General features: G+C 44.3%; 1 protein-coding gene across 1 annotated transcript in view; it reads right to left on the bottom strand.

The window, feature by feature from the left end:
* Nucleotides 1–4,939: 4,939 nt before the first annotated feature.
* TMEM233 (transmembrane protein 233) overlaps nucleotides 4,940–22,209 on the bottom strand; it is a 34,323-nt gene continuing 17,053 nt past the window's right edge. The window contains exons 2-3 of the mRNA XM_054996505.1: nucleotides 10,685–10,819; nucleotides 4,940–6,313 (exon numbers count right to left, since the gene is read on the bottom strand). Coding sequence (XP_054852480.1) covers nucleotides 6,302–6,313; nucleotides 10,685–10,819 — 147 coding nt within the window. The 3' untranslated portion in view covers nucleotides 4,940–6,301. The remainder of the gene's footprint in view (nucleotides 6,314–10,684; nucleotides 10,820–22,209) is intronic.

Genomic DNA, 22,209 nt, shown 5'->3' with positions numbered 1-22,209 from the left:
CGTCATGCAGTGACGTGGGATGTCTGTGATTTCCCATGAGCCACATGCCCCCCGTGCTTCTATTGTTTTGCAAAATGTACAAAATGTAATTGTTCAGTAGGCCATTCTTGTCAAGGGAGTAGAGCTGCATGATATAATGGATCCGCTCCTGAGGTGACTTCTGGTTCTTTAACTCCAGTTCCAATGAATTATGCTGTTTTACTAAGAATCTTGGCTATTATATTCAAATGGTAATTGAAATGTTTTGTAACTGGCTTACTGACTGACTGAATAGTACCATCTTATTTGCAATTTGCCTTAAGTCCCAGTGAGAAAAGTGGATCGTAAATGAAAATAAATTCATCTAAAGACACTACATGAGTAGGAAAAAGCAAGAACAGGGAGTCAGTCCTGTCACTCCTTAAAGATGAAGAAATTTTAATTCTAGAGTAAGAATTATTAAAAAACATGCCATGGGGCTGGTTATGTTTCCTGCAAGAGACTAACACGGTGATCCACCTAGAACATTTTTGCACGAGTAGAAGAATGAAGTCTAGCATTGCTGGATCACACCAAAGGTCTATTCAGTTCAGCACAGTATTTCCAGCCGGGAGCAGCCAGATGCCTCTAAGAGAAACTCACAAGCTGGACTTGAAGACAATAGCCCATCTCCACTGTTAATTCTCCAGCATCTCATATTCTGTCTTTCTCCTTGGAGATTCCATTTAACTTTCACAGCTAATGGATATACAAAGACCTTTTGTCCATGAACCCATCCGATTCATTTTAAAAAACTAAGCTAGCAGCGGCCAGCAATTATATCTTGTAGCAATTAATTCCGTTCTATTGTGAACCTAAGAGATGCTTTATAGGCAGGCAGGGTGGCTGGTAGGATTGGGATTACACACCATGATTAAATTGCCCCATTAACACCAGAAAATACTGCAAGCAATTGCTCCCAATTGCAGAGAACAACAGGAAGGGGGGTTTGCCTGTGGTTTTGTCTGACTGATGACAATTTGCAGGCTGTTTGGAGGAAAGTGTCTGCAGGCTGTTGCTTAAATGCCCATCAGCCGTTCTCTGCAGAGCCACCTCTTATATTTAGCTGCCCTGTTCTAGGGTTACATATCAGGATTACACATACATTGCTGTTTTGCAGAACCCAGCTGTCCTGAAGACCTGAAAGATGCTAATCCAATCCAGGAGCTGAGGACAGCAATTTCAATCTCCATCTGTTTCTGCCCATAATGCATGCAAGGAGGTGGGAACTTGGCTGCTGGGTGCAGAGAATGGCCAAGTAGAACTAGGAAGGGGGAGGCTATTGCAAGACAGTTGAAGTCAGAGGAAGAAATATGGTCCTGTTCTTCTAAGCTGAAGCTTTTTCACTTTATCCCAGTAGTATTGGAACTCAGGAGGCACTGAACAAAGTAAATTCAGGACAGACCAAAGTAAATACTTCTTTACTCTGTGAATAATTAACTTGTGGAACTCATTGCCAAAAGATGTGTTAATGGACAGTATCTTAGAGAAATTCAGACATGGGTGGATCTATCAATGGTCATAGTTGCTCAATGCTCAGAGATACCAATTTCTTGGGGGGGGGGACAGGGAGAGACTGTGGCCTCTGTGCTCCTGGAAAGTCTCCGAGTGAGGCTTAGAGAAGAGTCACCCAGGTGTTGTCCCCTCCCAGCATCTAGTTTGGTGGTATACTGCCTGTGAAGATGGAGGCTTCAGTTACATATTTGCATCCTTTGGAAATCTTAACCTAAACCACATGGATAGGCAACTGATCCCCCACAGGCAAAACCCAGCCCTGATCAGGTTCCACATAGTCCTTAAAATGGTCTCAAGGACCCTGATCTCTTATGCACGCCATCCTGCTGATTCCAAACAGAAACAGAGAACTCTTGGGCTGCCTCCTCCCCAGAGTGAACCAATACACAGGCTCAGTCAGTGTTCATTATACACCTTAGCGATTCACGCCCATGAGCCAGCCAAGGCAATGGGAGAGAGCAGGCGTGCAAAAGGTGGAGGGCTTAACTCAAGCCTCTGTTGCTTCTTATGCTGGGGAGAAGATGGGTAAAGACTCCTTGGTCCACGAATTTACTCCAGGTGGCCCAACCTGGTGGGCAGGGCCAATGTTGCTGCCCCTTTAGGCCTTGCTCAGTTCAAAATACATTAAAAATTGGCTGCAAAACAGCCGCTTGACCCTTAGCAGAAGTCTTATAATAGCTAGCATTTGTGTGGCTTCTGCTTTACAGTCAGCTGCCTTACTTAACGTTTCCAGCAAACCTATCATACAGATAAATTGGTTCCCATTTCACAGATGAAAAGCTGAGGTTTAGCAAGACAGGTGGCTGTTTCCAAGAGCAATCTGGGAGGTTCTCTAATGATGGTCTGTAAATCTTGGATGACACCAGCACTTCTTCCGATGATTTGTGATGTGGTCATCAGGCCAGGAAGGTGACCTAGGTCAGGATTTGTTTTTCAGATGCTTTCAGGATGTTCTTAAGCAGGACATGCAAATATCAGCTCCCTTCTCCTAATTTCATGGAATACTTCATGCTAAAAGATTCATTGTCGCTGAACTAGTGGCTATCACTACTCCTTGTGGCAAAGAATTCCATAAGCTCTGTTTCTGCCTTCCCCTGTTCTAAAGACTGTCACACTCTCCTCCCTTTTGACTCGCTGCAGAAATGGTATTAATAATATTTAGCATTTATATAGTACAGTAGAATGATCAAAGCATTTCACAAACATTATTTTTTGTAATCCTTATGACCACCATGCAGGGTAAATCATCTTACTTTCCCCACTTTGAGGCTGAGAATGCCTTGTCTAAGGGCCAAGCTACAAGTGATGAATGACACTTGCCTGGCAAGTGGACAGACTCACGTGTATTCCTCCCTGTTCACTTGCCATTCAAGTGGAGCGCAAGTGAATGACAAGTGAACAAGGAGGAATACACGTGAGTCTGTTCACTTGCCAGGCAAGTGTCATTCTTCACTTGTAGCTTGGCCCTAAGTCCATCTACCGAGTTCATGGCACAAGTGAGATTCACACTCAGGACTTCCTGATTTGTAACTCAGTCACTTATCCACTAGGAAACACTGACTCTCCAGCGGGCTAGTAGAAGAGTCCTGCGCTTCCTTAGACTAAAACCACATATGCCTTATAAAATATGGAGAAGTTGAAATGTAGTTATATGTCAACCTTCCTACATGAGACCACCAGTTGATTCAGTCACCTGGTAGTATCTTACGGAAAGATGCCTTTCCATTTATTTGCAAGTGCATACCAACAGTGTTAAGTGGCTTGTGTGTAGGATTGTAGGCTTCTAGCTGTCTCTTTAATAGCACTTTAATCTGCAGCAATTATCAGGTGATTTTGTTTAGCTCCTTTTCATAAAAAGCTTTAATCCATATTTTTACATATTAAACTTCTGTTAAAGGCATCTCCCCTGGCCAGCTGGCAACCTTAGTGGGCTGTGTTTTGTATGCCAGGACGCAGTTGTACATGTTTAGGCTTCTCCTATGTAGGGAATGGAGCACAGGTGACTAGATGCCATACAGATACAAAGAACGCATACTCCTGTTTCCCAGGAACAACCTATGTTTTCTGGTCCTTGTACCTGATAAACTGAGTTACTAATTTATCTCTGTTTTGGGGCTTTGGGGGAATTCCTTGTAAAAAAATTAGAAGGGAACATCTTTTTTTTTCCCTTCAAAGTTTGGTCCTGCACCAAGGTGTTTAGAAATTAATTGGCAGAATACAATGTATGATAGATACAGTAGTATTGAAATATTGTTAAGAAGTCAGCACTACAATACTGCTAAGAAATATAAAAGTACAAGGCAATGATAAAGGAAATAGTATTTCAATTTTCCTAAGATGAGTAGAAGTAGGTTTGAATTGTGAACGTGTTATTTGAAAATAGTTATCTCAAGCATTCTCAAAATATTATTCTGACGTTTTCAAACACGTTTGTACTGTACTTTGATAATCCTTGTAACACATAGCGCTGTGTTTTTTCTCTTAATTTTTGTCCCCCTCCCCTTTTCTGTACCTTTTCTATTTTAAAAAAGAAATTTGAAAAAAGAAATTAACTCTGCATTCCTAAACACCGCTATATCCTTCTAAGTTAGGTCAGTAGGGCTTAGCAAGATTTTGCTTTGTTTAGGATTGCACAGTCAAATCTGAGTGTTCACATGTATGCCAATGCAGGCACATGACTGTAAGGATTCCACTGTCTTTGGTTATGCACCCTACAGCTACAGAGGTCTATTTTGAATTGTTGGTAGCCGATTGTAGGATGTTATTCATCTATGTATGTTGGGGGAGGCCTTGGGATAGGAATTCGGGTATTAAAAGCTTGTCCTTTTTTGTATCTGTGTGATTTTTGAAGAGTATGACAAGGAATCTCAGCCTCATAGAAACAGAGCTGATAGGGAATCAGGTGGTATTGAGTCGGGGGGGGCGCTTATTCTGGCTCACAGATGACACCGAATGAAGTAGAAGACTTCTGGTTAGTATCCTTTCAGGCTGAAAGGTGGGAGTTGCATTTGTGCTTTTTTTCTGTAAAAGATTTCATGCAGGTTAGTAACTAGTACCCCAGGGAGAAACATTTAGCATTGCCCTCTCATTGGTGTGCTAACTTACTTACCTGTAGGGCATTTGTTTTAAAATGGAGGAAATCATTCACCAGTTACCAATCATTTTGCAGTGGAGATGGGGAGATGATGGTTCAGACAACAACAGAAAGGCCAGCAGGCTACAAATTAATCCTACAACATCGGAACCAGTGACATGTTTACATGGAAAACAGAAGCTCCGCCTCCTGGCTGCTGAAACCCCACATTCTGAAGTGATAAGCCACACCTCCTTCTATATCCCCTAAGATGGAGAACAGTTCATCCACAGAAACCCCATAAACGTTTTAGTTATTTGAACCACGAAAATATACAAACAAATACAATTTTATTGTGTTTTTTTTTCCAAGCAAGACTTAATTTGTTTAAATAAATTATCAGGCATGGGTGGCTACCAGTATTACGCTTCCTCCCTTTATGAGAGGTTTTTTCCTGTCCGTGATTTCTCCGAAGAGATTAAGGGGGATGAAACTATTCATCTTTCCTCACTTGTAGAAATTGGGAATATATTTTCCCAAGTCTCCCCCCTAAAATTCTTATTCCAACCAGGATCCAATGTGTGATTTTTGTATTTCCTCCATGACACCAAAATGCCAAGCTTAATTGAATTTCACCTCAATTGTCAACCATTCTAACGGCTGCCAACTTTCCAGCAACCACTGTTAATTATGCCGATCACAGCCTCTTAATACACAGAACTTAGCAGGCAATCGTTATTTTCCATTTTGGGGAAAGCTTTTAACTACTGACTTAGGTAACTCAGGAAGTCATAGGAGCGGCCAGGCTGTTATTCCCCCCCCTGGTCAGTTGGCAACCACCACTACCATCTGAACTCATTCCTGACTTTCAGTTGTCCACTGTAACATATGCAGTCATAGAATGGGACCAACACAAACATTCACCGAAGCACAGTCAAGCCAACTGTTGCGCTACAAGTTTCATAAGAGATTTGCAAAAGCGCTGTAGCAAAATAAGAGTGCATGCATGTGGAAACAATTGCCTTGCCTTTGGGCTGGAGGGAAGTCAACATGAGAAGGAAAAATAATTGAATGTTGGATTAAGTAATGGAAGAGGAAAGACTACAGATCTGATGCAAGCCCCCTCCCTATCAAAAACGACACGATGCAAATCATCCTTTAAGAATGTGGTGAAAACTCGGAAGGGGTGACCTGCAGAGAGGGTGGTGCAGACGTCCATAACACAGTACAAACATGGAATTATTTTCATTTTGCATTCTGAGAGATGTTAATACAGCTAAAGAGCCATGACGGTCCAAACTGGCATTGAGGAACAAAAGGGGAAATTGTCTGACACGTTGCAGTTCTGTTCTTCCAACGGTCACTAGTCCAGAAAGTTCAGCCAGTGAAAGCCTCCAGCCTGGGAGACTTTCCACATGGGAAAGGGTGAACATACTGCAGTACAGTGCATTACGGACACAGGTTGCATCTGACATACATTAAAATGGAGGGGGAGTGTTGCTCTAGAATAGCATTATTTAAGAATACCATTTACTTATCACAGTACGCTGTGACTGGCAATAACGACCAGTATGTTCACTTGTGACATGCCTCCACGTTACTTGATCGGTCTGGACTGGAGGATCCCTCCTTTTTCGCTTCGTTGGGGATTTGCTTTTCTTGAAGACGGCAACCCTTCATATCCACTCTTGGTCTTCAGATGGCATGCTGCATTAGCGTAGAAATAATGATTGGCGTGTATGTTTGTTTCAAAGAGAGGTGAAGGGAAGGGGAGGTGGGAGAGAGAGACAGAGAGAGAAAGTTTGATTTCAGATTTAAATTATTCATCTTGAAGTCCTAATGGATGCTTTACTTAATGGCCCTTGAGCCTATTAAACAAACAAGCCATTGCATTAGTGGTTCGATGCGCTTTTGAATCGGGAGCATTAAGCCTGCATCAGCGGCTGTCATCTTGCTGCCCACCAGGTCTGAACGGCACATCGGGGAGATCAGGGGCTACTGAAAAACTGAAAAGATTCCTGATTGTCAGGAAATGACTTGATGTTTGCTAATGGGTTTTTTGTTAGTCTCTTTTATTTTCTTTTTTACCTTTTACATAAAGCCAAGGGAGCTCTCCCTTCTTTAATCACGGAAGAAACCATCTCACATATTCTGTCTGGACCATTAGCAAAGGTGCTAGTCTTTGACCTTGTGGCACCAGAACGTGGACCAGCGCCCAGTCTGATGGGGAATCTGTACAGCCATTCAGGATGCAGCAGGAAAAAAAATACCCCACCATGTACTAAAAACTCCAGCTGCTGATTTCTACACAGTAAAGCATGACAGTAGGCTGGGTCCCATTTTTTTCCAGGCAGTTGGCGACTCTGCATCTGGTCTCCTGTCAAGAAAACCTTTGCCTCTGTCAAGAATCTAAATCCTACAAAGTTTTAAATAATACTACAGGCTCGACATGATACCCGTCCCTTCTCTCTTCACTATTCCACTCTCTTACCCTCCAAAATTCCAAATTCTAACATTGGATTTAGAACAAAACAGGTGACTTGAGAGAAGTCTGGGCAAAAATAAGCAATTTTACATAGATCTACATGGCTTGCAGAATTTGGACACAGCACACGGAATTTCCTTGGTACCAAGCCTTGATTCTTTTTGGTTGCTAAGAAAATCCAGGATCTAAAGCTATGGCAGTGTTTGTGGAATAAGCTGAGCAGAGAACGCAAAGCTCTCCCCCCACTTCCACTGGCATGACCTCATTTCACTGGCTGTGGAACAGAATACGTTTAAGACTCATGGGAAGTTGATCTGCTTTGCTAACTTGGAAGCGCTGAATTGGAGGAGGTGTTAGGGGAGCAGTGCTGTTGTGCCAGTGAGACAGCTGCAGCCCCATGCCTCCTTGTGAGCTGCAGATTGGCCTTTGCTTTGCTTTGCCATGGCGTGGAGGGCAATCTAAACTCCTGTCTGGAGATCAGGGGGTGGGGCCATCAGCCATGTGACCATTTTCTCCGAGGGCAACCCACTGAGTTCCACCACCTCTTTTCCCAGAAAAAAAGCCCTGGTCAATAACAGGAATCAGGGTATAGAAAGAAACCCCCTGTGCCAGCCACTTTCAGTTATGCCTGCCTGCTTGAGGGCACAGGCAGGCACTGAATTTGGTTTTGCCTAGTGCAGGACAGTTAACTCAGAGGTTTCTGTGGGGAGAACACATTTTAAGGGGTTTGAGGTAAAGGAATTTCAGCCAGTGTAAACTGCCATGTCACCGTTATAAAAACCCTTTACAAGTTGACTCTCCTGAAAGTTCTTTACAAATGTTGGGGTTGAATATTCCCTAGATGATCTGTGAACCTCTTGCTTATTCTCTGCATACATAATTCCCGTGATATCTGACAATAGAAATTTTGCAGTGTTTGAGAGGGTACTCGGCCAGTGGAAAACACTGATGGCAAGTATGTATCACTTTCTATCACAGAGCTGTTTGAATTTTCAACCTGAGGAGTTGTCAGACACAGAACTATAGCATGCTGCAAAGGATTCTGGGCCATTTCCTGAGCTGCACAATCAGTTCACACAGGACAGCACTGGGCCTCGATTCTTGTCAAGTCACCTCCTTAGTTCTCGTTTCTTGTCAAGTCACCTCCTTAGATTCCTCCAGAGGATGCAATATAGTAAAGAGTCGAGTAGCACTTTTAAGACTAACCAATTTTATTGTGGCATCAGCTTTCAAGAACCACAGTTCTCTTCATCAGATGCAAGAGAACTGACGAAAAGAACTGTGGTTCTCGAAAGCTTATGCTACAATAAAGTTGGTTAGTCTTAAAGGTGCTACTGGACTCTTTACTATTTTGCAACTACAGACTAACACAGCTAACTCCTCTGGATCTCCAGAGGATGCATTCTAGTCATGGGCAGGCTATGTTTCAGCTCTTCTTCCTAAGGAATCCTGAATAAGTTTCCAAAGAATCCAGGATTCCCTACAAGACAGCTGGAAAAAAATGGTGTATGACATTTGACAGATGGCCATCATGCCACAGTATTTAATTTTGGATAATATTTAATAGTTGACAAGTGAAGTATTTTTACTATAGCACGCCACATGCAGTGATACTTGACCTACAACAGCATTAGCCAGATAACATGCCGTGGTGACTGTATAATTGATGAATCTCATATTTTGAGCCTGCTGAACTCAAAACCAGTTGAAAAAATGGATGGTGTGACCATAATAATAATATTTGATTTATATACTGCCCTTCAGGATGACTTAACACCCACTCAGAGCAGTTTACAAAGTATGCCATTATTATCCCTACAACAAAACACCCTGTGAGGTGGGTGGGGCTGAGAGAGCTGTGACTGACCCAAGGTCACCCAGCTGGCTTCAAGTGGAGGAGTGGGGAATCAAACCCGGTTCTCCAGATTAGAGTCTCGCGCTCTTAACCACTACACCAAACTGGCTCAAGATTTATTTAGTCATTATGGGTTAGGTCCAGCCAGCTTTTTTACTCAATTTCAACCAACTTCTCTTCTTACTGCAGCATCCGTTCCTCATAGCTTTTGTCCAAGCAGGTCCCAGGATCTCTGGAATAAACTTTCTAGTGGTCAAAGGGGACCCCTCTTCCATTTTTCACCAACAGAAAAGCTGGCTGGATTCAACCTAATATTTATATTCGCAGGGCCTTACAAAACAGAAAGACATGCAGAAGAAATTAAGTGGAGGGGAAAATGTTGAGGAAGGCGTTCACATTTATCTACCTATTTATCACATTTCCATTCGGTCCTTTTTGCTGGAAGCTCAGGGTAGCAGACATAGTTCTCTCCTCCATTTTATCTTAGGTTAGGTTAGGAATTATTTGCTTACTTCATTTATACCCCCCTTTTCTCCCCATGGGGACCCAAAGGACCTTACATCATTTGGTTCCCCTGCATTTTATTATCACAACTGTCCTGTGAGGTAGGTTAGGCCAAGAGTGTGTTACTGGCCTAAGGTTTTCCAGCAAGCTTCCCTGGCAGATTGGGGATTTGAACCTGGGTCTCTCAAATCCTAGCTGGACACTCTAGCCTCTACACCACACCAGCTCCGGATAAGCAACAGTGACTGGCCCACAGCCCAGTGAAGTCGACTGTGTCAAAATAAAGTGGGCAATTCTATGCAGCTGAGGATGGGGTCTTCATTTTCTGGGAGGTAAGAGATGAAGTCTTTCAATGGCCCTCAGATTACTGCCTGATGGCTCGGCTGTTCTTCCTTGTTTATGCAGTCCAGAGCTACTGGGAACAGGTAGGAGGGGGGAGCATTCTAATGCTCCTTACTCTAGTGTGGAATGGTAACAAATGGGATAGCTACGGTCAACTAGGAATGCAGGAAATTCCTGCTTCTCAGGGGTAGGAGCTCAGGCCACAAACCAGTATTCTAGCTGGGAGGGAAAGTGAACAGAAAATGGGGGTTGGGAGGAGAAGCAATCTGAAATGGGCCAGAGAAACAAGCTTTAGTTTCTCTGGCTGGCTTGCCATAAGCAGTGTGAATGAGAAGTTTTGCTTTTGAGACTCATGTTACTTCAAGCCAAGCCTCCTGTATCATGTCTCTGGGTCTTTGCTTGCATTCAACTTTCAGAATTTGTCAATAAGCAGCTATGACTCCCCAGACACAACACAAAAATTAGCAAGACTAATATCTGCCCTATACTGATGACCGAAGGGAGATTTCAAACAGGCAGCTCAGACTTCTTTAACCAGTATGCCATGCTAATCCCTTGATTAATAATACACACTTATAGAAATCGCATAAAATATTAAAAACATTAGTACATTTGGGCTGCTATTTACATTGCTGCTTCATTCTGCTGTTTTAGTGTGCTATATATGTATATTTTAAAATTTACAGATTGTTTTCCTCCCAAAATTCATGGTGGCTAATGAAGTTCAAAACTCATGAAAACATTACAGCTCTGGCTCCCAGGAATTAAGCAAGAGCACTTCAGCTGCATGAAACTTCTCAAAGGTGGTATGATACTGCCCGTGCCCTGCCACAAATACTTGGTATTGGTGCTTCTGAAGATTGACAGGGAAATGTGGCCCAACGGTGCTTACCGTAGTGAAATGGACTGTACAGTACAACGCTATGATCACAATGCCAATAATAATCGATGCGATGGCCACCCAGAATGCATTGTGGGCCAGCCTTTTCGATCCTTCCACATCTCCATCGTTGTAACTGTTCACAGCCTATGAAATAAAAATTTTAAAAAATTATGACTAAAAACAAGCAAACAGTGCTGATCCTATTTTCAGAACTGGGAAGGGGAAGCCCAATTTCACACGGAATCTCCTCTTAAAAAGGGACCTGAAAACAGGTACCAAATTTGCTACTGCAAATTTGACACTGAACTCACCACCTTTTAAACTCACCCCAAGTTACAAAACCTGCAATATAAACAAACAGGAGTTCAAATATGTATCAAAATATTGTGATTTAAGAAATTAAAGGGACTGTTGAAATCATTTTAAATTCTGTATTGTTCGCTATGTATACAGGCTTTATTAACTTTATGGGGATAGGCAAATGACAGCCAGTGAGAGAGACAGTGTGGTGCAGTGTTTAGAGTTTCACACTAGGATCTTGTCCCTAGTTGGCTCCTACCTTGAAACAGCTGCTGCCAGGGATGTAAATATGAATCTTTGGATATTTATGTTATCAGAAGACAGGAGCTCTGACTTTCAAAAGCTTACACCCTGAAAACCTTGTTGGTCTCTGAGGGCCAACCTACAAGTGACGAATAACACTTGAATGGCAAGTGGATTGAGTGGAGGGCAAGTGAACAGGGAGAAATACACTTGCCGTTCAAGTGTCATTCGTCACTTGTAGCTTGGCCCTGAGGTGCTGTAACGAGCTTTTGCCCGTGTCTGAAACTAAGCTTCTACTAGCCAAAAGAAAGATGTATCTTTTCTCTTGGAAAGCTTTCAGCAATTAGTTCTCAGACCTGTCAAACAGATAAGTTCTTTGAACCACCTGTTTGTCAGTACATTTATTTATATAGGGTTCAATATTGCTTTGCAACTGTTTATCAAACACACAGGCACTTGTCTAGAGTTTATTTCACTTTATTGAAAATACACCCTAGTTTTTTAATGAAGCAAGTAATCAAAATATAAATGGTTATTAATATAAATCCTATAAAAAGATCACAGAAAGGCAGTAAGAAATGTTTGCTAACATTTCCTAATAAATTCCAAGTTTAACATAATTAAAGTTTATATGAAATACATAGGTAAAAATAAGTTCTCACCTAAATTCTCTCAAGAGATTTCTTCCGTCAGAGCTCTGCCATTCTATCTGAATTTGCAATTTTTTAAGTCATCATATGCAAATATTTAAGGTCTATTCACATGATAGCACAAACAAATGATAACTGGTCTGATGCTTCATTGAATATTCATAATTTCTATTGTACAACCTTACAATTAGTAAAAAATTACTCAAACTTGCAAAACAAAACTATAAATCTCTGAGAAGTGTCAGAAAAAGTTAAGTTGAGAGATCACTATTGGTTGAATCTCTGATAGAGGAACATTAATCTCGATAGAGTGTACTATTTTAATTAACTGTCAAAAGATTAAAGCACACCTGTTAGAATTACCTAACACATAGAAAAAACACACAGATGGTTCATGCAAAGTCTGAAAGTTCATCTAGAATACAAGTGCTTGGCCTAGTATTGCTCAGTATTGATTATTTCATGTGCTTTTATCTATATTGGTGCAACAGTGCCACTGGACCCAAATCCTGCTGTTCTACTGCAGACCTACATGGCTACACACCTAAGCAAATTAAACACTGCTGAAGAAAATATAAGTTAACAATGGTAGTAATTGTAAATGAGACCCACAGAATGACTACTGCTGTATTGTCGAAGGCTTTCACGGCCGGAGAACGATGGCTGTTGTGGGTTTTCCAGGCTGTATTGCCGTGGTCTTGGCATAGTAGTTCCTGACGTTTCGCCAGCAGCTGTGGCTGGCATCTTCAGAGGTGTAGCACCTCTGAAGATGCCAGCCACAGCTGCTGGCGAAACGTCAGGAACTACTATGCCAAGACCACGGCAATACAGCCCGGAAAACCCACAACAGCCATCAATGACTACTGCTGTTTTAAACTATTCTGCGTTCTGGTAATCGTCATGTGTGAATCCAGAATTATTACACTGGGTCTCTGTGTTAGTTAAATTACCGGAATACTGTCGTGGCCAAGTTAGAGAAGCTGTTATAACACCAGGTATAGCAACAACGTTGAAGAGGAAGGATTATCATAGCTGAAGAATTCCAGTTATCGATTGCGCCTAAAAAATTGGTCTCAGCTTTTGGGTTGCTGAAGAGAGCAGACTGGTTGATAGCTAACTTAGAGGGCTTTTTGGACCCATGACATCTAGGCTATATTGCACAGTATCCCAGCACAACAGTTTAATCTTCCACTTAAAAAAATCTTCTTCCAGCAGCCAACAGTTCTCAGGAACTTACAAATCCTTTAAAAACAGTTGGTCAACTTAGTGTCTCTAGAAATAGAGCGTGCAGATTAACATTTTCTTCCAGAAAAGAATTTGGGTCCACATGGTACATGTTGGATATACAGAAAGATGAAAGAAGTGGACATTCAAGCAATCCAGGTCATGCAGGAATACTTGTGGCTCAGTGGCAGAGCATTTGCTTTGCATACCGGTTTAATCCCCGGCATCTCCAATCCCCTTTGCTACTTGAGATTTTTTTTTTTTTTAGCCAGAGTGCCTGGGCATTGGAACTGGGACCGTTCATGTGCAAAGCAGGTGCTCTTCTATTGAGCTGTGGGCCGCTCCGCGTAAACATTATATCCCTGAAGTCAGCCCTGCATGCTTTAATCCACCAAAGAAGACAACCTGTTTCTTCCCAGGCACACTGGAGAAATCCTTGGCCCATTGATGTCTAATTAGAGCAGACTGGATATCCAATATTGAAGCTTGCCTTCGGCTCCCAAAGGATATCAAAGTCCTAATCTTGGATCTCTCTTGCAGTTGTCAGCATTCAGCCTCAAAGAACAGCAGCGTCAGGAGGAAAAGCTTGCCAAATCCTTTATCTTGGCTTCTGATTGGTCAGGAGCCATTTCAATGTCAAAAAAAGTTCTCTCCTGGTGCATGTCTGCCTAGTTTGCTTGGTCTCTAAGGTGCTACTGGACACAAATCTTTCTCTTCTATTACAGAGCAACACAGCTACCCAGCTGAATCTAGATTGCTGGAGTGTCAGAGGCTTCACAGCACCCCTTGCAATGCTGCAAATTAAAATAGTTCTACTTAAAATACCCAAATCCCCAATCTGCCACAATGTTCACTAGGGGGTTTTCCGCATGGTTTTTTTCCCCAATTGGTTCTGGCTCCATAGTGCTTCGATTCATCCTTTGATTTCCGCACACATTTTTTTGGCGTTAGTTTTTTCCCAGGTCCTCCCCCCCCATACTTTTATGAGACCACTTTTACTCCAATCATTTTCTGGAACCTGATTTTGAGTTGACTTTTTCCATGTGACCAATGTTCCTTTTGATTTTGTTTGTCCTGCCCACGCCCACCCACCTCCAATCCACTTTTTGACCATCGTCAAACCACTCTTCCATCCACTTTCCTTCTCCCCTCCTGGTTTTATATCTTTTTTTAAATCATCATTTTCATAGCATCACATCAGCCAACCATTGTAACAATATATGCAGCAGATTCTCTGCATCCCCAGGTTTCATTTTCCAAAAAAGTAAGTTGGTAGCCCATTCCATTGTAAAGATATGCCCTTTTCCTTATATCTCTATAAGGGAAGGGGCCAAAGACTTACTTTTTAAAAAATAATAAATCTAGGAATCAAGAGAATCTGCTTCATGCATTATTACAACAGTAGGCTGATATAATGCTATGAAAATGACAATTTAAAAAAAAATCCAAAAGCCCTGAGGGGCAGGAAGATGGCCGCTTCTGGCTCCAGAAAAAGCAGCATGGTTTGAAAAGCAGGTAACCACTGCTTCTCTGGTCTCCATCCCATCTGAGGTGAGCTTGCTTCACCAGTGCTGGCCTTCACCTGCTAGCTCTGGGTCAGCCCAGGCAGGGATCTCCAGTTTGGACTGTGGGGAGGAGCTTAGGTCTGGGGGGTAGAGCTGCTCCCCTTTTAGGCTTCCCCATGTAGTCATTTTCAGTCTTTAAAAAAAAGCAGTCCTTGTTATCAATACAAGGTTATAAGAACGAGCAAAAAAATAAAAGAGGGGGGCGCTCTGATGTCACTGATGATGTCCCTTGAAAATCCTGATTATTTAAGGCACGTGCAGAACAAAATAAATTGACTCCACAACTGTAAAAAAGCAAAGGGAGGGCAGACATGCAGAAGGCTTGGAGATCAACTGCTAAGAAAATCAGGAATAAGCTGAGTGTGCGGGAAAGCCCTGGGTTATCTTGGGCCAGGCACTCCTGCTGAGCCTACCCTACCTCACAGGATTGTTGTGGGGCTTAAATTGTGGAGAGACAAGCATGTATGCTACCCTGAGTTCCTTGGAGCTGGTGTGGGATAAAAATGTAGTAGACAGAAACAAAATGGAGTCTTGTGACACCTTAAAAAACTATTTTCTAGTAGCAGAAGCTCTCAGGGGCTAGAGCTTATCAGATGAATGATGTATTAACCTTAGTTGGCAGCTGTATATAACACAGAGAGATATAATGTATAAAATGGGATCTCCACTTCTGTCACGATAAATCGGTTGGTCTTTATGACAATACTAGCTTGATTCCTGTGCTTTGCTACAGTATTTAACTACTTTAAATCCAGTTATAATACTTACGAGTATGTAACGTTTTTTTTGTTTGTGTGGGTGGGTGGGTGTTGCAGTATAATAGCATAGTACCCGAGCTTCCCAAAGGTGTTTGAAAAAAGTGAAGCTTGTTGATGCCGAAAACCAAATAAGTAAATTTTGAAATGTAACATTTATTGAAGAGATTTTAAAAGGAAAAGATTGTGGTGCAATAAAGTGAAAAATATGTATAATCGGGGTTTTTTTTCCTACTGAAGGACCTCTTTGTAGACCACACGGGTGGTTATCCCCTCAGGTGCTAGGATCACCTAGGATATTGTGAGCCCCAATCAGCCCGCATATGCAAATAACCTTGAAAAGCTGGCCCAATCAGGGAAGAGTGGCCGAGTGGGCAGGGGCGCAAGCAGGCAGCAGCCTGCTAGCCAACACAGGGAAGCAGTATCCCTTTTTAATCTCCTTAGGGGGTGAATTTCTTAAAATCCCTTCTTAATGGGTGTTTACATCATGAAAGGAATGTTCTCCCCAAAATCCATGTTTCTAGGTCCAGGAGTTTGGGCTGGGCATTGATGAGTCAGTCAGGACACTTGTCTTTAGATATAGATATAGATATAGATATAGATATAGATATAGATATAGATATAGATATAGATATAGATATAGAGGTTTTTTTGTGGCAGTACTTGCTGGTATTGAGTTGGGGCACCTTTGTGGGGGGTCTCCCAAATCCTGAAGGGGGAGGATATGTGGAAATCAGTGAAACCATATATAGGAATACTGGCACTTTTTTAAAAAAGGCCCAGACAACACAAGACTCTTTTTTTCTTTTTGCTGCATCAGGCTGCATGGTTCCCCCTCTGGAATTTCTCACTGTAGCAGACAGTGTTCACTGAATCACAGGTCTGCAGAGATATAACAGGGGATCAGGTTTCTCTCTGAATGCTTTCAGAAGCAATGCAAGAAATGAAAGAAAAGTAACTGGGTTTTGACAGGCATTCCTCTGGTGGTCATTCCAGGTGGGCTACCACATCAGTTGGATGACAAACGTACAAAAAAATTAATACAACATACAATGTGGAGGAGGGTACAAACAACTGTTAACCATTTTCTTAACAATCTACTCCTGAGCCAGTGTGGAAGAGTGGTTGAAACATCAGACACTGGAGACCCATGTTCAAATCAGCCATGAAGGTCACCAGCTAACTTTGGGCCAGTCAGGTTCTCTCGGCCTAGCCTACCTTGCAGGATTGTCAGGAAGAGAGCATGGAGAGGGGCAGAACTATGTATACTTCCTTGAGTCCCTTAGAGGAAAGGGCAGTATAAAAATGAGATAGGTTTTTGAAGCACCAGCTCCCTTTTTCCATCTCCTATTGAAAACAAACCACATTTTCAACAAATGAAAAACCAACATGTATATCCAGTTGTCACTCATTTGTATCCTGTCAGGAGCTCAGGGTGATATAGATCTTTTTCTGGCTGTGAGGGAATTTGAACCCAGGCCTCTCCAGTCATAGTTCACCTCTCTAACCAGTGGCTGTTGAAGAATTAATCATTGTTCACTATAATGCATAGACTAAATTAGACAGGATGATGAAAAATCTCTGAAGAGAGCTCTCCGTATTCTCAAAGCGATCGAGCCAATCAGTCACTTTCAGCCTATCCTACCTCATAGGGTTGGAGGAGGCATACTGGTGACTCTACAACCCACATTTCTGGACCACCTCCCTCAGTGGCTTCCTGTAGATATTAAATAGTAGAAGGAGACCAAATAGAACCTTGCAGAACCTCATAGCCTCCAGTCACTTTCTTCTGGAATCTACCCTCCCAGAAAGAGAAGGAACTCTCCCATTCCCATCCTGGCCAGGTAATTTATTTATTTTAGTTATTTATATTCCACCTTTCTCACTGAGACTCAAGGCGGATTACATAGTGTGAGATTAGTACAATTAGTGGCAAGGACAAGGACAGGCATTTCCATGCAGTTTTATTGTTTATTTCCATAAACAATGTCATGGGGTAAAAGAATATAGGTTTACATAGTATTAGCAAGGATCCAGTATGGGGTTGAGGAATTGCTGAAACAGAACATAATCAATTCTAGGACTTACACTGAACAACATAAAGCACAGGTAGGATATAGGAGTACATATTTAAAGCAACAGTTAATATGTAACAACAACAACATTCGATTTATATACCGCCTTTCAGGACAACATAAAGCCTAGTCAGAGCGGTTTACAAAGTATGCCATTATTTTCCTCACAACAAAACAACCTGTGAGGTGGGTGGGGCTGAGAGAGCTCCAGAGAACTGTGACTAGCCCAAGGTCACCCAGCTGGCTTCAAGTGGAGGAGTGGGGAATCAAACCCGGCTCTCCAGATTAGAGTCCTGTGCTCTTAACCACTACACTAAACTGGCTCTCTAGGCAACATAATGGTGAAATCTATGGTTTCTAACTCATTAATGAAACATCTGGGATCCCTTTCCTACAATACCACCCTCTTAGCTGAGAAAAAAGGCCTTTTGGAATAATTTAGTTTTGCATCGTTTGTAGAAAGCCAGGAGGGTGGGGGCTCTCCTGACCTCCTCATGCAGGTCGTTCCACAGGGTAGGGGCCACCACAGAGAAAGCCCATGTACGGGCCACGGTTGATTTCACCCATGTACGGGCTGGCACCTGCAAGAGACCCTGTTCAGATGAGCGAAGCTGCCGTGGAGGGACATAGGAAGAAAGCTACCAATAGGTCCTAAGGAGCCAACGAAACACACTCCCTCTGTCCATTTCCTGGTGAAAGCCATTCACTAATACAATCAAAACATTGAATCTCAAGGCTGGATCAAATGTCAGACTGAAAAGATCCCAGAGATTGTCAGGTCCAGTGTATATCTAAACTGTACTGACTCCATTTTCTAATGCTTCTAGTGTTTGAGTGTTCTCTTCCCAGGTGCACCAGTTCCCATGCAGCATTCCCACCGGAGAAGACTGTTTTGTCTAACACCGTCCTACCAAGCATTGGCCTTGAAGGAGAGCAGCTTCCCAGGACTGAGAGATGTTGTTTTGAGAACTGTGGGGGGAGGCTGATCCAGATGGGTATTGTTACTCTGTATCTTATGCTTGCTCTTCATTGGTAACAATGATCATGTACCATCCTGATTCTCCTATTCAGGACAGTGGACTATAATGGACCTTTTCTGCAGTAAAGTTTCCTTTTCCAAACAATGGACTTGTGTTTGCTTCTAAAGGGAACCCTGTAGTGAGTGCCTTATTTAGCCACAGTCTGACATTTTGTTACCAATCATGTCTAAGTCGGGCCCAACGGAATCCAAGGTTGTCCCGGACAGGGATCCTTTGTTTGATCCGTATGCGTCTCCCGACAATCAACCCGTGCAAGCCCAAGACTCCCAGGAGCTGGGAGCAGCCGGGAACGGAACCGGAGCCTCCACTTCCACCCCGCCTCTCATCGATCTCAATACTCGGGACGAGACCAAAGCTGACCTCGGGGCAAGGCCGAAAGCGACTGCTCTCCCTTTGATTTCGGTACCCACCCCGTCGGAGTGGGGAGCCAGACCCCGAGAAACCAGAGAGCGTCGGGCAGGTGGACTCCATCCACTAATTTCGATGGAAGGGCGCCGAAGCCTAGGAACCGTCCCGGAGCTAGACAGCAGCCAACCATGGAGATATTGGAACAGGACGTCCGAGCAGGCGGAGGGGGACACGTCTCGCCGCGGCGCCCTGAGTTGGGATTACTCCGAACTCGTTTCATGGAAAGAGCCAACGGAGGTCCCTGAACAAAGTTGGGAGCAGATACAAGGTCGCACCTATGCGGTGGATACCAGCATCTCGGCCGTGACGGGTATGGCCAAGGGAATCCTAGCTGCGAGATCGAGAGTCGTCCAAGGGGACCCTCCTCCTTGGGGCCCCTTGTCCCCGGTGAGTGCAACGAATGAAGCTTCAATAAGCGAGCAACCGGGGGCAAGTCGAATGCAACAGTTAGAAGCTAAACTGATGGATATGGAAGAAAGTTTGGCTCATGCCATCCATTTAATTTCGGCAATGGGAGCAGGGGAAAGACTGTCCCCTGAAGAGATGGCGATACAGATAGCTACCCTTCAAAGTGTTATCTCCTATCCGATGGAGGATGTCCAGCAGCGGCCGTCACCTACCGGCGAGGGGGACACCCATTCGGGCGAAGCGGGAGAGCAACCCAAGGAACTTCCAGCACAGCAGGAAATTCCACCGAGCAAGGAAGACCCGGTTGAACCACCCGGAGAGACCCCCACCGAACTTCCTAACCAGACAGGGGAGGCGCCGCCAGACGAAACTCCCGTTGAGAGGCCTACGGAAGGGGAAGAAAAGCCCAGTGATACACCGGTGAGACCCCCTCTTACTTCTCCTATAACGGTCCGGCCGGACCAAGCGGGAGCACACGCGGCTCCATCCGAAGAGGGAGCCCCTCGTCAACCGCGAGACCTTGTCCCCGTCGGGCAACCTACGGGGGACGGCCTAACAGCGCCAAGAAGCCAGCAGCTGCTTCCCAGATTAACAACACCCGGAGGGGCAAGCCCGCGCGGCCTTCCACCTGTTCAACCCTCGCCGCTGCGGCCCCTCTCACCTCGACCGCAGCTCATACTGTTGCAGCAGCACCAAGACCAACCCCGACACAGCAACCACGGCAACCTCCGCCCGCACAACCAGCCCAACCCCAGCCGGCAATGCCGGTTCAACCGCCACCCGTACAGCCGGCACCGTTGCCCCGACCGAGACTTCAGTTACCTCCTCCTGTGCCTCAGGCGCAACTAAGACTGCCGATGGACTTTTACCCAGCGCCTGCTCCGAGACAGGAACTCCCGATGGGCTGGGTGAAGCTGGAAGCCACCTTCGATGGGGATCCATCTAAATTGGGATTTTTCTTAGTCCAAGTGGTACAGTTTTTCAACCGGTGGGGGCACCTCTTCGGCAGTGAGGCCAGTCAAATCGAACATCTTGGATCTCGTTTACAGGGCAAAGCAGCAGACTGGTATGTAGGACTATACAATGTCGGGGCCCCAGAACTCGATACTCTTCAGGGGTTAGTGGATGCTATCCGAGCGCAATATGAAGACCCCTTAGAAGAAACCCGGGCCCGAACAGAATTGCAAGCCATCAAACAAGGCAGCATGTCAGCAAGAGACTATGTCACAAAATTCCGGCAATTAGCAGCCAAGTGCCCTAGGTGTGAGGAGTCCACCAAGATTATCCTGTTCAAGCAAGGCCTTAACCCGAGACTTTTGGACAGAGCCCTCATGCAAGACAATCCCCCCACGTTGTTAGGGTGGATCCAACTTGCTTGCGAAGTAGAAAATCGCATTTTGGAAGTCCGTTTGGTTGAACAACAACAACAAACGGGACAAAGAAGAGCATTGACCTTACAGAGGGGAACACGGGGAGCTAGCTATGCCACCCGTGGAGCGAGAGATGCTAGATGGCAACAAGGGCTGTGTTTGCATTGCGGACAGGCTGGTCACTTTGCAGCACAATGCCCTTACCGGCCTGTGCAAAGACCTCCGCTCCAATTACGGCGTCCAACCCTTGCTCCATTTCCTACGCTCCAACGCCCGACTCCAGCACCACGAACAAATAGAGGCCGCGGCGCTTCCCAAAGGCCAGCCTCGGAGAGAGGGCTGGAAGCGGAAGAAGTCATGGAATATGATCCCGCTTCCCCAACCGCAGAAGCTAATCCAGAAAGTCCCCAGTCGGGAAACGAAATGGATCTGTCGTAAAAGGACCCAAGCGACAGATCCGCCCTAAGCCCGTCCCTGCACGGAACCGGCCGCCTGGGTCCATCTTATTCATGCCAGTGACTCTAATCAACCCAGAGAGGAAGATGCATATTCGGGTGCAAGCTCTTATTGACTCGGGCTGCTCAAGAGACATCATTGCCCCTGCTCTAGTCAATGGACTAGTCCTACCAACTCGGGATCTACAAAATCCAGTAATCTTTGAGCAAATGGATGGTACCAACATGAATCCTGTAACAACTGAAACCATCCCAGTGATCACAGGCATGGGACAACATTGGGAAAAGAGGTCCTTTGTCATCAGCTCGACTGCCAAGTACCCGTTAATTCTAGGCAGCAAATGGCTATGTGATCACAATCCCTACATAGACTGGGCACAAGGATGTATTACCTTCAGTCATACCAACTGCAAAAATCACCGTTGGAATCAAAACTGGGGCGAAGATCCAACTCATAAGGAAAAGGCCCTCCTCACCCAAGAAGAAGTCAACCAAATACCCGAACCGTACTGGCCTTTTCTAAATGCTTTCTCTGAAGAGGAAGCAGATACTCTACTCCCGCACCGACGAACGGACTGTGCGGTAGAAATTTTACCCGGAGCCTCACTGCCCAAAGGACGACTTTATCCCATGAGTCTCCATGAACGCGAAGAGCTCCGGAAATTCATCGACACCAACCTCCAACGAGGGTTCATCCGCCCAGCCGCTAGCCCCCACGCCGCCCCAGTCCTCTTCGTGAAAAAAAAGGATGGGGGACTTCGACTGTGCACAGATTTCCGAGGCTTGAATGCAGTGTCCACCAACAACGCCTATCCTATACCGCTCATCCGAGACCTTCTCAACGTCGTGGCCCAAGGTAAGATCTTTACGAAATTAGATCTCAAAGATGCTTACTTCCACGTTCGTATCAAGGCAGGGGATGAGTGGAAAACCGCTTTCAATACGCCCCTCGGACAATATGAATACTTAGTTATGCCTTTTGGTTTGACGGGAGCCCCGTCCGTATTCATGTCCATGATAAACGAAGTTCTACACGAATTT

This window comes from Eublepharis macularius, chromosome 13 (assembly GCF_028583425.1).
Source record: "Eublepharis macularius isolate TG4126 chromosome 13, MPM_Emac_v1.0, whole genome shotgun sequence".
Classification (NCBI taxonomy): Eukaryota; Metazoa; Chordata; class Lepidosauria; order Squamata; family Eublepharidae; genus Eublepharis; species Eublepharis macularius.
Note: the sequence above shows the minus strand (reverse complement) of the source record. Positions and strands in the feature narration are given on the sequence as shown.